General features: G+C 37.1%; 1 protein-coding gene across 9 annotated transcripts in view; it reads right to left on the reverse strand.

Annotated features, from left to right (window-relative positions):
* The window catches only part of LOC127853214 (serine/threonine-protein phosphatase 6 regulatory ankyrin repeat subunit B-like), a 91,697-nt gene that overhangs the window by 29,286 nt on the left and 45,159 nt on the right, over nucleotides 1–17,252 (reverse strand). For 8 of the 9 annotated variants that reach the window (XM_052387558.1, XM_052387538.1, XM_052387528.1 and 5 more), the window contains 10 exons: nucleotides 15,480–15,607; nucleotides 13,155–13,258; nucleotides 12,376–12,526; nucleotides 11,070–11,164; nucleotides 10,691–10,784; nucleotides 9,936–10,003; nucleotides 6,204–6,324; nucleotides 5,802–5,872; nucleotides 4,966–5,071; nucleotides 953–1,030 (listed from right to left, as the gene is read on the reverse strand). In XM_052387558.1, the coding sequence (XP_052243518.1) occupies nucleotides 953–1,030; nucleotides 4,966–5,071; nucleotides 5,802–5,872; nucleotides 6,204–6,324; nucleotides 9,936–10,003; nucleotides 10,691–10,784; nucleotides 11,070–11,164; nucleotides 12,376–12,526; nucleotides 13,155–13,258; nucleotides 15,480–15,607 (1,016 nt within the window). The remainder of the gene's footprint in view (nucleotides 1–952; nucleotides 1,031–4,965; nucleotides 5,072–5,801; nucleotides 5,873–6,203; nucleotides 6,325–9,935; nucleotides 10,004–10,690; nucleotides 10,785–11,069; nucleotides 11,165–12,375; nucleotides 12,527–13,154; nucleotides 13,259–15,479; nucleotides 15,608–17,252) is intronic. The other variant, XM_052387568.1, reaches the window with a different exon arrangement.

Genomic DNA, 17,252 nt, shown 5'->3' on the forward strand with positions numbered 1-17,252 from the left:
ATCTAAACAAGAGATGTGTTTGTCAGAAACACAATGCCCCCTATTGCGCCGCTTTGAAGCCATAAATTTGACCTTTGACCTTGAAGGATGACCTTGACCTTTCACAACTCAAAATTTGCAGCTCCATTAGATACACATGCATGCCAAATATCAAGTTGCTATCTTCAATATTGCAACAAGTTATGAAGAAGGTTAAAGTTTTGGTTAAAGTTTTTGAATTTGTTTTTTTGACCTTTGACCTTGAAGGGTGACCTTGACCTTTCACCACTCAAAATGTGCAGCTCCATGAGATACACATGCATGCCAAATATCAAGTTGCTATCTTGAATATTGCAAAAGTTATGACCAAGGTTAAAGTTTTGGTTAAAGTTTTGGGACACACACACACATACATACAATGACAGACAAGCCAAAAACAATATACCCCTTTTGATCTGGGGGTATAAAAAAACTCCCACAGTGGGGATTGAACCTATGTCCTCCCGTTGCTAGGCAGACACCATATCCATTACACCACGATGACCTTTTTACATTCGTGGATGCATTAATCGTTGATGGCAGTTTAGTTACAACATATAAGTGTATCACTAAGCAATTGTTTACTTGCAGCATAAACTGATCAGCTTGCTTGATCTTGAAGCCCATATGAGCCTTGTGCGTAAAATGTCATCCCACAGGCTAATCAGGGACAACACTTTCCGCTTTTATGGTATTTTTTGTTTAAAGGAAGTTTCTTCTACACAAAAATCCAGTTAAGGCGGAAAGTGTGGTCCCTGATGAGCCTGTGCGGACTGCACAGGCTAATCTGGGACGACTCTTTACGCACATGCATTAAACCCAGTTTTCTCAGAATGCGACTCATATTAAGAAAACTTATTTCCACTGCTCTGATTATCATGTAAAATACATGTACAGCAGCTACATGATTCCGAATTCAAGGACAGGACGTTACCTCTAAAAGAAGTTTCAACACATCCACATGGCTGTTTTCAACAGCATAAAACATCGCTGGTTGACTCTCCAAGTCACTCTGTAATACAGTTTATTATAATGGTCAAGCATTGGATTTTCATTCAAAATCATTTAAATATGTACAGGTTTGCTTGTTTAGATAAAATTAATAAAATATTATCCAGTATATTGAATAAATGATTATATGTTTGGGAAGAAAAAAACAATTGATTTATTAATCTCAAGCAGGGTTTTGGACGGGCAATAATGTATTTTGCCTTCAAGCAAAACTCAAAAATATTGGTTAAAAGAGGGTGGTAGATTCTATTGCTTATACAGTAGACTCTCTGTAAACGGGACGGTCTGGGGACCGACCTGATCATCCGGTTTTCAGAGAGTTCCGGTTTACTAAGAGTAGACATATTGCCAAAATATGAACAAACCATATACATGTACATGCACCATGTGATAACTGTAATCATGTAATGTTCATGTTTAAAGTATTCTTCAAAAATGTGTTTTATTCGATTAAAAGCAATAAACATTCCATACCGACTTTGAGTAATCCCAAAGTGAGTGTGGTGCTTTATACCCATGTACGTACATGTACATGCGTACGTGACATTTGTCATATAGGCGAGTGAGTCTTGCTCAAGTTCACTTTAAATAGCTCTGAATTAATTAAGTTTTAATTTTTACAACTAGGAAGCGCAAAACGTCATAGACAATTTTGACGAATTACGACACAAATATGATTGTTGTGGACACGCGGTTTATTATTCAAGACATAACACATTTCACAAAACATACACGCACACACACGCAAAGAAACAGCGTCATATTTTCAAGACATTCATAATCTCAGCAAGTCTTGTCAAAACCTACCAGGCCCGTACCCAGGCCATGGGCCCAGGGGCCCGGGCCCCCCCCCCAGCTGGCTGTCGAACTATAATTTTTTTTAATAATCGGCCCACTGCATTTTTTTCTCTCGTGCAAGGGCCCACAGTATATTTTCCCTCAAAACAAAAGAGCAGCTATGTTTAATTGTCCCTGATTAACAAGGGGATTAACGCTCGCCAATCGAGATAAGCCTCTAGGCAATGTTTTCTTATCGCCTTGTACACACATCCCCGATCAGTCCCCCTTGTGATCATGAATGCTTCATCTATCGATGGTTGATGAAACATGTATTTTGATACGTGCAGCGAATGGAAGCAACTGCTACAGGAGTTCGTAGACTATGGTCTGATAATTGCCGTCCAAGTTTTTTCTTCTTTGAGAAGGCCCTAGACGTATTGTTCCCTTCTCAAAGTATTTTTTTTAAACCTTTTATTGGGAATTTTTAGGTCCCAATATATACTTTTTGCATTGAGAATAGGGCCCTAAATTTGAACCGGAACAAAAACACTGACAAAGGTAATAAAACTGAGTATTTATAATTTTTGAAAGGAAATCACTGGAAAAGACTACGATTGGATAGTTAACGTGTTTGTTTAAAAGAAAAACAGATTCATAAATTTGCCGAGCAACAGATAAGAATTTGGCAGAATTCAGTATTTAAAATAATTGAGTACCGAGAATTGAGTAATATCAACCTATTAATGGCTCATTGGTAAAAAAATGAAAATTGAAACAACAAATTGATCTCATTATATAAGTTAACCTGATCCAGTGTAGAAAATATTGTATAATTAAATCATCTCTTTCCTTGAATTTGTTTGAAAACAGTTAAATATGTTAAATTGATTATTTAAGACTTTCATTATTTCCCCCAAATATTAGGCGTTTCGCGCATTTTTTTTCCTCAAAAATGACAAGGTCTTTCCAAAAAATCAGATTTAAAAAAACCTGTGACGTTATTGATTTGTGAAAAAAATGGTGGAAGCAATACGAGAGTTGATGTGGATAATTGTCAGTTTAAATCTGTAAGTTTCGGAAATCTAAAGCTTTTAATATTGTTGTGAATTCACACCAATGTTTAAAGTTTAAGACTTCCGAAATGTGCTTATTCACTTGTTATATTCCATTAATTCATATCACAAAATACTTTTTTATAAGCATTAAAATTCACCTTGCAAAGTGCCAAATTAAAAAAAGTATATATATAGGGAGGGGGGGACCCCTCCCAAACCCTCCCTGGTTGGGCCCCCCCAGTAAAAAAATCCTGGGTACGGCCCTGCCTACACATGCACGAAGTTCACAATTTCTTGAAAAAGTCCGAGATAACTCTCTGCTTCAAAGCACATTTCTGAAGAAGATTACAAGAAAGTGATCGTCGCAACGGCATGCATTAATTTTGTAATTAAATTGTTTATCATAAGCTTAATAACATGATCGTGTCAATCACTTTTTGGTGTTACCGCACGTCTATAATAGCCATGCACAGTTATCTTTACATTATTTAATCGGACTTCAATAGCACGGTAACGACTTGACACCTTTATGGTATGTTTAATGCGATTATCAATAATTGCGCGAGTGGAATGTGTGACACTGCACGCGCCGTGCTGACTAGGTATTTACACGCCTCGGGCGTCTTGAGAATTTGGACCGTCCAGTGTACTCAATGCATTTTACGTTGAAAATGACGAAATTCAAGGAGATATCTGTTCGGTTTCCGGTTTTGACAGAGTTTGGTTTATTCAACATTTTTCATCAAAGAAATAGAAGGGGAAAATACAGGACTGGCCTGACCGTTCGGAATCTGGAGATTTCCGGTAATCGGAGAGTCCGGTATTGGCAGAGTCTACTGTATATTGACTTTAAAAATGCATTTGATAATATAAACCACAATGTAATGTAACAGAATTAAAGGTAAAGTCATTAATATACTAAACAAGAGCTGTGTTTGTGGAACACAATGCCCCCTACTGCACTTTGAAGCCATATATTTGACCTTTGACCTTGAAGGATGACCTTGACCTTGACGTTTCACCACTCAAATGTGCAGCTACATGAGATACACATGTATGCCAAATATCAAGTTGCTATCTTCAATATTGCAAAAGTTATGACCAAGGTTAAAATGTTGGGACACACACAACGACAGACAGGCCAAAAACAATACACCCCCAATCATTTGATCCGGGTGCATAAAAATATATACAGCTCACTCTATTACTGTGCTAAAGTACACAAAACAGCTGTGACTAGTTCTGCTGCAAAGTATAGAAATCATTGTCAAATTACTATATATATATATTATAGTTTTTCCAATGTAATATTGGTACCAGTAACAGGTGACAAGACCAGCTCTTGTTGATGTATCTATTGATTAATTATCAGCAATATCAGTAATGCTATGTGAAACTTGTGGGTCTGAACATTTTGTTTCGAATGGAATACCTAACATTACCTGACATTGTATGCCTGATGTTTGTGGAAAATATAGCTCATTTAGATACAACTGAAATAATAGTTTTTAGCAACAACAGACCACGCTGGACATATGGTGGTACAACAATAAATACCACTTTTCTTATAAATATATAAAATTACTGTTCATATCCAAAATATCGTGGAACACGGCACACAATAAATTTAGCTCATAACCCAACAAAAACCAGTATTTTCAATTTATAATTATAGAACGATATTTGGAAACTTCCCATATATATAACTCTTTTTTCCTTTTTGATAGCATGGTAAACCCAATATTGTGCTACGGCTCACAGATATGAGGCTATGAAAATAAAAATTGGGCTTAATTGCTAAACAAGAGCACTGCACAACGGGTGCCACGCTCGGCTGCGAAAGCTAGTCAAAATTATTTCTTTTTTAGAGGTCACAGTGACCTTGACCTTTGACCTAGTGACCTAACAAGAGATGTGTTTGTCAGAAACACAATGCCCCCTACTGCGCCGCATTGAAATAAAATTTCTATTTATCATTTGGCAGGTATAGAAATCATCTCCCTTTAAAAGTTATTACTTCCCTTGAATTTTATCCAATCCTTTAAATATAAGATTCCAAGCACTACACATTTTTCAATCAACTGTAGCACCACAAGCTCACCTTGGCATTGACATAGTCCCCCTCTTCCAGGGTACAATAGAGCTTCCCTGCGTCTCCCTCCATGGCACAGATCCTCAATACCGGTAACACTATCTGGTCCTGACGCCTGCATGCACATAAGAGTAAGTCAGATTAAATGAACCATTCTAGAAAAGCAGGGCTTAATTCTTGTTGTTTTTTTTCATTTAAAGGAAGTCTCTTCTTAGCCAAAATTCAGTTTAAGTGGAAAGTGCATGCTGTCCCATATTAGCCTGTGTACGCTAGAACTTTAAGCCCCGTTTTCCCAGAAATAAGTTAAAATAATTAGGTTTTATGGTACAATGAAGAAATAATTGACAGATGAACAGTCGTTATTGCATTTATAACGTAACAGTTTGAATTTCTGATGTGCCAAAATTATGAAATTAACTTAATATATACATACAAATTTCGCAAATAATCTATGTTACATCATTAGAATTAATAAACATTTAAAATGATATTGCAACAAGTTAAAAATATGAAGCATACAAACATAATGTTAATGTTTTTTTGTGGACTCCAACATAACATTTGTTGTGCTAACATGTGTTTTTTGCAACATAATGAGGAAATAGATTTGTTTGTCACCATTTTGCTTTCACATGTTCAAGAACATGAATTACACCTACAAATCCATAGAAAAATAATAAAAAATTACCCATCAATAATTTCAAAATAACCCATGGCTACTCCATTTATTGATAATTTTAATGACTATGTTTCAACAAAATAATATCGTCTTGAATTTATATTAAAAACATGAATTCATGACAAGGACAAATAAACAAGAAAGACATCAAAATAAAATTGCTTACTTTTCCCAAGCTTTGTTGAGTTTATCATGAATTGTAGGGTGTCTACATATTCTAAGTGCATAGTATAAACCCTGCAATAAAAACATGAAACCTTTAAATACATAGAAATAATGAAAAAAAGCAGAAACCAATGGATTTTTTACTTAAATTACCAGTAACCTGACTTCTTACACAAATATTCAAACGTCATTTATGATTTTCAGTTATTCAACAATGCTCATAAATAATATGGTGCAATGTTATAATTCATTACTCAAGAGGGCAATGATCGTCCTTAAGGGCTAAACTGAACTGACGGACCATAATTGTAAAAGACTTGACCCAGTGATCTAGTTCTTGACCACACTTAACCCAAATTCTCACATGGCCTTCATATTGTCAAGGGCCAAAGGGGCTACATACAGTGTAAGCTGCGGGAAACTTCTTCAATAACATGTCGACAACTGACTCGTGGTTGTTGAGGACTGCATGGTGCAGGGCCAGCTGTCCCTTCATGTCCTTGATACCAGGACAGGCATCGTATCTACAGATAGGAATAATCAGTTTATAATTGATATCAAATACAAAACTGGTTTAAAGTGGGTACGCACGATTTTTATATGTGTTAAATTGTAATATATTGATAAAAATATGTTACAATAACACAAAATAGGCAAGAAAAATTATGCATTGAAGACGAATTTCATAAAATGCAGCAAAGACAAATTAGTGCCACAAAGCCGATTATGACGAAGATATTTCGTACATATTTTCCTACAGTAACCAAACCATTCGTCTTTTTATTAGGATCGGAGTTAGTGTTTGTGTGTCATATGAATAGATATCGTTGCAGGAAATGAAAATGATCCATAAAACTAAATTTAAAATCACATCGTACATGCATGATATACATGCTGGCAAATTCAACTGCACAGACAATTTCGATTTCAGATTTAAATATCTGGCTTATTTCGCATTTTTCGACACATGTTCTTCTTAACTTTTATTTTAATTTATATTGAACAAGGGCTGTTTGTAAAACATGTATGCCCCCCTATATGGGCTATAAGTTGTAGTAGCAGCCATTGTGTGAATACGTTTTTTGTCACTGTGAATGGTGGTGGTGGTGGGTGGTGGTGGTGGTGGTGGTGGTGGTGGTGGTGGTGGTGGTGGCAGAAGAAGTAGTAGTAGTAGTAGTAGTAGTAGTAGTAGTAGTAGTAGTAGTAGTAGTAGTAGTAGTAGTAGTAGTAGTAGTAGTAGTAGTAGTAGTAGAGTAGTAGTAGAAGTAGTAGTAGTAGTAGTAGTAGTAGTAGTAGTAGTAGTAGTAGTAGTAGTAGTAGTAGTAGTAGTAATAGAGTAGTAGTAGTAGTAGGTGGTGGTGGTGGTAGCAGAAGAAATAGTAGTAGTAGTAGTAGTAGTATTAGTAGTAGTAGTAGTAGTAGTAGTAGTAGTAGAAGTAGTAGTAGTAGTAGTAGTAGTAGTAGTAGTAGTAGTAGTAGTAGTGGTAGTAGTAGTAGTAGTAGTAGTAGTAGTAGTAGTAGTAGTAGAGCAGTAGTAGAAGTAGTAGTAGTAGTAGTAGTAGTAGTAGTAGTAGTAGTAGTAGTAGTAGTAGTAGTAGTAGTAGTAGTAGTAGAGTAGTAGTAGTAGTAGTAGTAGTAGTAGTAGTAGTAGTAGCAGTAGAAGTAGTAGTAGTAGTAGTAGTAGTAGTAGTAGTAGTAGTAGTAGTAGTAGTAGTAGTAGTAGTAGTAGAAGTAGTTGTAGTAGAAGTAGTTGTAGTAGTAGTAGCAGCAGCAGCAGCAGCAGCAACAGTAGTAGCAGTAGTAGTAGTAGTAGTTGTAGTAGTAGTAGTGGTAGCAGTAGTAGTATGCATTACAAAAATGCAGTTAACCTAACATTTGGTAAAATTTAAATATATTGCAAGGGAGGCAAATCTGTAACAATAAATTTAAACTTATTGCATTTGTTTCCCCAATCGCACATTCTCGGCCCTTTCCGTCAAACATCGGATAAGTACCTCGAAGGAGATAGTATGAATACACATTTCGGAAGCGGTATTGCGGTCTACCTACACGGGCCTACGCGAATCAAAATTACATAGTAAAAACAAACATGACCGGTTTTGCGAGTTGTTTACATTTTGCAAAGATGAAAATGGTGATTTTCTATGCTCTGAAGCCAGAGCAAGTACAAACTCTACAGGAATTATGGACGCCATCGTTGTTATTGTTTTTGTTGTTGTAACATTCTTAGAATGGTATCACATGGGCGGACTACTTTCAACCCGTATTTCTCCCGAGTCCGATTATGATAATCTGCGAGGGGTACCGAATGTTGTTTCCCCTGTAGTGTATTACCTCCCCTGTCCTGCTTATATTTATATTAATCAACAAAATTAAACATTAACACAATATTTAATATACAAAATATACAAAAAATCTCATTTTCTGATAATATTTTTACTGATCCACTGTATTTTACTAAAAGGATGATGTTTCATTGGACTGATAATTATAGATTTAGGATTACAGACCAGTTGCTTCAGTAATATTGTTTAGAGTGTGCCCTGTTGGCCGCGTATGCATTCTTGAATTATCATTCAAAAAAACATTTTACTATTTCGAGTCACCGTGACCTTGACCTTTGACCTAGTGACCTCAAAATCAATAGGGGTCATCTGCGAGTCATGATCAATGTATCTATGAAGTTTCATGATCCTAGGCCCAAGCGATCTTGAGTTATCGTATGACAACCACCTGGTGGACGGACCGACCGACCTACCGACCAACCGACATGAGCAAAGCAATATACCCCCTCTTCTTCGAAAGGGGGCATAAATTATGTATAATAAGTTTTTTACACATTTTATATAAATTCATAAATATTTGACAAAATCTTGCATACCCCCTTTAATCTCCATGTAATCAACAAAAAAAACACTAGGGACAGAACACATCATCACAAATGCAACACAGCACTATTGCACAGAAGTCATGGAAAATCAACATCAGATTGGCAACACAACAGACCATAGCATCTAATTACTTGAACATGAACAGTTTGAATTAAATACTCAAAAGTCGTTTTTGTGCTTAATACATACACTTCACAAGAGTGAAAACTTGTCACACAATCAACCCACAGAAAGATCTGGGTCCCATACATGAAGTTTGATGATTATAAAAATTAAAACTATTTAGTGAGCCCACTTGGCAAATTTTGGATAATTCCTATGAGCTTCAAGTGATATGGCTAGTAATCAAACTTGGCCTAGAAATTATGCCCTGAAAAATTATCGCCATGTATCATGATTAGTCTGAAACAAACTTGTTGAGTTCAGATGAGGCTTATGTGACCATCTTGAGACAATTCAAGGGCCCTAATTCATAATTGCTTCAGGAGATCTGTCTGTTTATTGTTATTGACCGAGTTAGTATGCCTACAAACAATGCTGCCACATTTCATGCCGATAGGGTTAATATTAATTATATATATATATTATTCTACAGTAGGCCAGAACATGAAATCTAGCCCCAGCAGCTGCCCATCACCCTCATGCTACTTGTGATGTTTGTATAATAAGTACATAGCTTTAACAAGAGCTGTCACCATAGTATGACATATGCCCCCAAAAAATGCTTTTTCGAAACCTAAACGCAGATTTCGAAACCTATACGCGGACCCTAAGTTCAAGGTCAAAGTCAAAGGGGTAAAAATTTGTGTGCGTTTGGAAAGGCCTTGTACATATACACATGTATACCAAATAGACAGGTTACATCTGAAGCAACATAGAAGTCATGAATATTTTTGGAAACCTAAACGCAAAGTGTGACGGACTATCAGACACAGACAGACGACACACAGACAGACAAACGAACAGACAGACAGACGGACGGAAATGGGATCACTATATGCCCACCTTTGAAGGCATAAAAAGCAAAATGAACTGAACATTATTTACAATCACAGGGTCGTGATTTCTCCTCCTTTCAGCTGATTTCCTCCTTTTGATGTTACACTTATTTTACAAATAGTCATGGGTCTATGTAAAAATGAAAGGTTTAATTGCAGCACATATGGAGGAGGGGGTAGGGAATTTTCCTCCCCTGGGCTGATCCTTAAATCACACCACTGTAATAATTTCCAATCATATCAAACCTTAAAAGCTCTTCACAGCAGAGGTGATGTCCAGCCTTTGCAGCAAGGGCAAGTGCAGTTAAACCAGACTAGATATATAAGAATTAAATACAAAATCAAATCAAATAATCATAAACATGTCAATAATTGTACATTTAAAGTGTTAAAAAGCACAACAAAAAATACTTATACATGTATTACATCAAATCATATTGTACTGTCAGTTGAATACTTTTGATAAAATGAAGACCACTAATAAATTGTGCCATAAAACCACGATCATACCAAGAAAATGAATTAAGCTCAAATGGTAGGTCAAAACAACAAATAAATGCAGGTGTCATGCAAAAATGAGTCTTATGTCATAAGACAATCATGCGCATTTTCTGTGTCATGCAAAGTTTTGTGGTCACGTTTGACGATATAGCTCCTGACCATAATGTGCAAACGGGCAGGGGTTCGTTTCATCAACAATCGTACGACAAAATTGGAATACGACACAAATTTCAAAGACATATTTTAACTAAACATCAAATAATAATACTATTATTTTTACGTATATCTATTCATTTCATTGTTTTCTCACATATGGTTTATATTTTGAATGCATATTGATGAACAGCTTTTGTATTTTCAGTCTCCAAAATTAGGCCGTAAATTAAGATTGTCGTACGATCTTTGATGAAACGGCCCCCAGGCCGGTCTAGAGCTACGCTGGCCACACACAGAATAAGACTCATATACACGTGGCGCAGGTAATATATACGCAGTCTTACTTCACCATGCTGGGCATTAATGGTAAGTGGGGAAACGTGAAGCTTGGAAACGTGAAGCTTGAAAACTTGAAGCAATACCTCAAGATTGTGAATTCTGTGAACAAATGCAAGCATGAGATTATTAGATGTATACTTTGTAAGATTTCCAATACTTAAATAACGCTGTAATTAAATATAAAATGTATTAACAATATCTTACCAATAAAATTAATAAGTGAAATTTACACATAATTTATCAAACCTGGTTTAATTTTTTAATTACAAATTCATGTTAGGTCAATGTTTTCATATTTCTATGAGCAGTTATAAAATATGTAGCTACCAACAAATCCATTTAGAAGCATGACCAACTTTAATAAAATTAATTCAGAAAACTGACCTATTATTCATTGCAGCAATCATGAGTAGAGTGTAACCTTCATCGTCAACAACAGTAAGGTCTGTAGGACGCAGATCAATAGGGTAGAGAGTGTCCTGAAAACAAAAACTCTCTATTTATACTTAATATGGACTGAGTGAATACTTATCCATACAATTATTTTGAACCATTAATACTGGGCTGTGTAGTGGAACTGCTATTATATGTAATATCTTTTCAGAAAATAGTTGGTATAAAGCAAATAAATATAATACAGTCTGCTCTCGTTATCTCGAAGTCGGCGGGAACAAGAAAAAATATCGATATAACGAGAGCTCGAGATATCCGATTTGGCATTTTCAAAGAAAAAATGGGACGAAAATTTACCTTGTTTTTAACATTTAAATACCTGCTAAGTGGTCTAACTAAAGCCGTCACTGTGTGGCATAATACTCACAACGGCATAATAATTACAGTATGAGATTCAATGCGCGTTTCTTACAATTTTTTTATGTTAAAAAAATAATGAACTGTACATGTACATTTTGTAATTTGAAATGCAAAAGTTCAATCGATTATTAGAACAGGACAACAAAAGTTTAAAAATCAAACATATCGCAGATTCTTGCCAGTAATTTTGTGTGATAAGCTATAATCGCGCACAGTCTACTATCAAAATGACGTCAAACACAGGCGCCTGCTGATCTTGCGCCACCTGTCATTTGACAGACGAGACGTAAACAACAATCGCAGCCCTCGTTGCAGTTATTTGCAGTTCAAGTGATAGGCCTTACTCAAGTGTTAATGGCTAACGACATTGGACACGTGTGGTCATTGATGCAATTAAATGATCAATTATCTACAGCACAGTATTGGGAGCAGCCGGGCGAAGCGGGACGGTAAAAGTATCAAAGAAAAAATTTCTCACCTTTGCCGACACTGGGACAGTTATTCGCAATTCAAGATAAACCACAGTAAATACATGAAAAATCGGGACTCGGGACAAATTTTTATATCAAGATATTGAATTATTCAAGATAACGAAAATCGAGATATGCGATGTTTATTTATATAGATAAAGAAGGAAAAAAGTTGGGACATTGAGCTTACCTCAATATATCAAGAAAATCTAGATATGAGATGTCGAGATAACAAGAGTAGACTGTTTTGTAATCGAATTAACCTAACACAATGCAATTTAAGTTATGAATTATCAAAAATGTTTTTTTTCACAATTTTTTTTCAAGCATAGCAAAACAACAATGGTGAAAAGCATTTGGTGAATACAAAAATGGTCAATTTTTAAGAGGTGATAAATGTAACATACCTCTTTGACTTTCTGTGAGATCGCGTTTGATCTTTGAGTCCGATCAAACTGAATAATCTGACGACATTCTTCTGAGACAGTCAACGCATCATCCGGGCGACTAGTCTCTTTGTCTTCTATATTCACATCTGCCCCTCGTTTTATAAGACAACTGAGAGAGAAAGATGCCATTAAGATGAAAAAACATGTACTTAACAGCATTTGTTGTGTAATTCCATCTTTGAGGAAGATGTGCAGTTTCTAATTTAACTTAAGTGATTAGAATTGAAAATGTAGTGATACAGACCATAAAATGTTGTGACAAAGGCCATAAAATGTAGTGATACAGGCTATAAAATGTATTGATACAGACCATTTTACAAACATTTTAATGTAGTAATACAGACCATACAATGTAGAGATGCAGACCATAAAATGTAGTGATACAGACCATAAAATGTAGTGATACAGACCATAAAATGTAGTGATACAGACCATAAAATGTAGAGATGCAGACCATAAAATGTAGTGATACAGACCATAAAATGTAGTGATACAGACCAAAAAACATTTCAAATGATCATAGGAGTGTCAGCAATTGGAATTCAGCAGCTGTTCCAAGGAAAAGCAAAAAACCTATATCCTTACTTGAGACCAAGAAGATGTTACCAAAACATTTAACCAAGAATGCCAGTAAGTCCCAGATTGGTGCTTGTGTGCCCATGTTGATAAATGATGCTCTTGGCAAAGACAAAATTAAAATAATATGTAAAGGTACATGTGAGTACATGTTTGCCTACTTAACAATTTCTGCATGATTCCCTTCTGTTGCATAGTGCAAGGCTGTCTTATTAGTTGTAGAATTTTGCTGGTTAGGGTCAGCACCAAACAAACACATCAGAGTCTGAAATTAAAACAATATAACATCTAATTAACATCTCATGACCAATAATTCTTCATAATGCGTAAGGTTTGTTATTACATAGTGCAATAGTTTTGCATTATTGATAGGAGGCCCACCTGGTCTATCCCAATATACTTCCATGTACTTTATATGGTCATAAGTTGTGGTGAGTTCTACATTCATGCACTAGTCAATTGATCAGTAGGAGGGGATCAATCACTCCATCTTTGCAATATTTGTGTCAGGGTTTTTAGAAGTTTATGCGGTTCTTCTGCACCAGAGGCTGCATTAATAGAGAACCCACCTGCACCAGAGGCTGCATTAATAGAGGACCCACCTGCACCAGAGGCTGCATTAATAGAGCACCCAGCTGTGCCAGAGGCTGCATTAATAGAACACCCACCTGCACCAGAGGCTGCATTAATAGAGGACCCACCTGCACCAGAGGCTGCATTAATGGAGGACCCACCTGCCACAGAGGCTGCATTTATAGAGGACCCACCTGCACCAGAGGCTGCATTAATAGAGCAGCCACCTGCACCAGAGGCTGCATAAATAGAGGACCCACCTGCATCAGAGGCTGCATTAATAGAGGACCCACCTGCACCAGAGGCTGCATTTATAGAGGACCCACCTGCACCAGATGCTACATTAATAGAGGACCCATCTGCACCAGAGGCTGCATTAATAGAGCACCCACCTGCGCTAGAGTTCATATTAATAGAGGACCCATCTGCACTAGAGGCTACATTAATAGAGGACCCACCTGCACCAGAGGCTGCATTAATAGATGACCCACCTGCACCGAAGGCTACGTTAATAGAGGACCCACCTGAACTGAAGGCTGCATTTATAGAGGACCCACCTGCACCAGAGGCTGCATAAATAGAGCACCCACCTGTGGAAGAAGGCTGCATCAATAAAAGACCCACCTGCGCCAGAGGCTGCATTGATAGAGGGCCCACCTACACCACAGGCTGCATTAATAGAGGACCCACCTGCACCACAGGCTGCATTAATAGAGGACCCACCTGCACCACAGGCTGCATTAATAGAGGACCCACCTGCACCAGAGGCGGCAATAATTGAAGACCCACCTACACCACAGGCTGCATTAATAGAAAACCCACCTACACCACAGGCTGCATTAATAGAGGACCCACCTGCACCACAGGCTGCATTAATAGAGGACCCACCTACACCACAGGCTGCATTAATAGAAGACCCACCTGCACCAGAGGCTGCATTAAAAGAGCACCCACTTGCGGCATAGGCTGCATCAATAGAGGACCCACCTGTACCAGAGGCTACATTAATAGAGGACCCACCTGCACCAGAGGCTGCATTAATAGAGGACCCACCTGTACCAGAGGCTGCATTAATAGAGGACCCACCTGTACCAGAGGCTGCATTAATAGAGGACCCACCTGTACCAGAGGCTACATTAATAGAGGACCCAAGGTGTTTCCCTAGCATCCTTCCCTAAACTACATACAAGACACACACAAGTTGGGAAGAATTTCAAATACTAATGTAATGACCAGCTATTTTTTACTGAAAGACATTCAATTTTGGTGAAGCCTGGGTACCCGGAGCAAACTCAACCTGTCTGGTATGGTGACTATCAACAAATCAAACACAGACCAGGGGCAGGGATTCAACCAGGGTCGCCTAGGTGAGAAGCACATGCACTGACCACTGGGCTAAACGGACAACCCTATGAGATGTTGGGTTTTCACTTAAGTGATTGGTTAATGCACACCAGATGCATTTGTAGCTACTAAGCAACACAAATAGAAAAACGTAAACACCTAAATTTGTCTAAAAACAATGCCCTTAAAATTTGCATTTGGACATCAAAACTTAGCAACAACTATATGCTCTACCTTTTCAAGATTAAAATCCATAAGCAGAGAATTGCCACAAACCCCACTTATACCTCAAACTTATTTATCAGGTATGTTTAAAGAAAAATAGAAATGTGTGAATCATAACATATGTGTCTTAGTCATGCTCATCTCCATGGCGATGACATGTTTATGTTGCAATTTTGTTGTTTGTGAAATAGAAGTCAGAGCCACCATCTTTAACCATTTTATGCAGACTGACTGACCAAATTACAAACCAAACTACTTTTAGAATGACTGCAAAATAATCTCAAATGTTGTTTATTTGGATATTTATATTAATGTGTGATTTAATTCCATCAGTAAATACATACATCACAGAGATAGCTGTCCCCAGCTCGGGCCACAATCATGAGGGGAGTGAGACCCTCCGTGTTACACAGGTTCACATTAGCATTCTGGAGCTTCCTTAGCGACAGAAGCAGGGGCAACTGACAAATACCTGCAACAAAAATAACAGCATGAATAAATGTTTCTTATACAAATCATTGTCAGGAATTCACTTACATTGGCATGTACCTCTCCATTCATCTAAAACAAGAATGAAAACTAGAGCTTTGTCAAAGACGTGACGTATACCCCCACGTGCCACATTGACACAGACTATTTTGCATGCTGTCTTCACAAATCAAGAGAATCTAATTTATGGCGATTTTTAGGAATTATTATGCCATTATCATTTTTGGTCATTTTGACCTTTGCACTCTTGAATTACTTTCACTCGACATGCCTTCTAATGATTGTTAACAAAATTAATGTACAGAGTCATTTTAAAATCTCACAATGAATGACAGTTATGGCCCGGACAAGCTAATTTATGGCCATTTTTCACTTTTAAACTCCAAGTGTGACCTTGACCTTGGAGATATCGACGTAATTCTTTTGCATGACTCATTGTCCAATGATTGTGAACAAATGAACCAAGTAATTTTAAAATCTCACACTGAATGACATAGTAATGGCCCGGACAAGATCATTTATTGCCATTTTTGATCTTTGAACTCACAGTGTGACCTTGACCTTTGAGATATCGACGTAATTCTTTCGCGCAACACACCGTCCAATGATGGTGAACAAATGTGCTAAAGAATTTTAAAATCTAACAATGAAAAAAATAGTTATGGCCCAGACAAGCTCATTTATGGCCATTTTTGACCTTGAACTCAAAGTGGGACCTTGACCTTGGAGATATCAACGTAATTCTTTTGCGCAACACACCGTCCAATGATGGTGGACAAATGTGCCAAATGATTTTAAAATCTCACAATGAACGACATAGTTCTTTCCTAGACAAGCTCATTTATGGCCACTTTTGATCTTTGAACTGAAAGTGTGACCTTGACCTAGGAGATATCGACGTAATTTTTTTGCGCGACACATCGTGCAATGATGGCGAACAAATTTGCCAAAAGATTTTAAAATCTCACAATAAATTATATGTTATGGCCCGGACAAGCATTTGACCTTTGAACTCCAAGTGTGACCTTGACCTTGGAGATATTGACGTATTTTTTTCACACGACACATCGTCCCATGATGGTGAACAAATGTTTCAAGTCATTTTAAAATCTAACGATAAATGACATAGTTAAGGTCCGGACAAACTTTCGGTTTAAAACACACTAAGTGACCCCGTCACCTAGTTTTTGACCCGGCATGACCCATATTCAAACTTGACCTATACATCATCTAGATACAACTTGTGACCAAGTTTGGTGGAGATCGGATGAAATTTCGGGACAGACCCTTCAGACCGACAGACAGACCGACCGACCGACAAAGTGACTCCTATATAGCCCCCTGTATCTCTCGAAATCTCTTCAACGAATTGACTGATTAGCTGGGTACTTCACATGTGCATTGGCCTTGAATAGTAGATGATCCCTATTGAAATTGGGCTAATAAGGCATTATGGTATTACTAGGTATAATAAGTAAATCTGTGTTTCAAAACATGCTATAATTTGTTCAGAGAAAAAACAGACATAAACAAAAAACTGTTGGGGCATTTAAAGGTGCATTTCACCGATTTTGGCATGTATTGAAGTTTGTCATTAAATGCTTTATATTGATAAATGTAAACATTGG

Source organism: Dreissena polymorpha, chromosome 1, assembly GCF_020536995.1.
Source record: "Dreissena polymorpha isolate Duluth1 chromosome 1, UMN_Dpol_1.0, whole genome shotgun sequence".
Lineage (NCBI taxonomy): Eukaryota > Metazoa > Mollusca > Bivalvia > Myida > Dreissenidae > Dreissena > Dreissena polymorpha.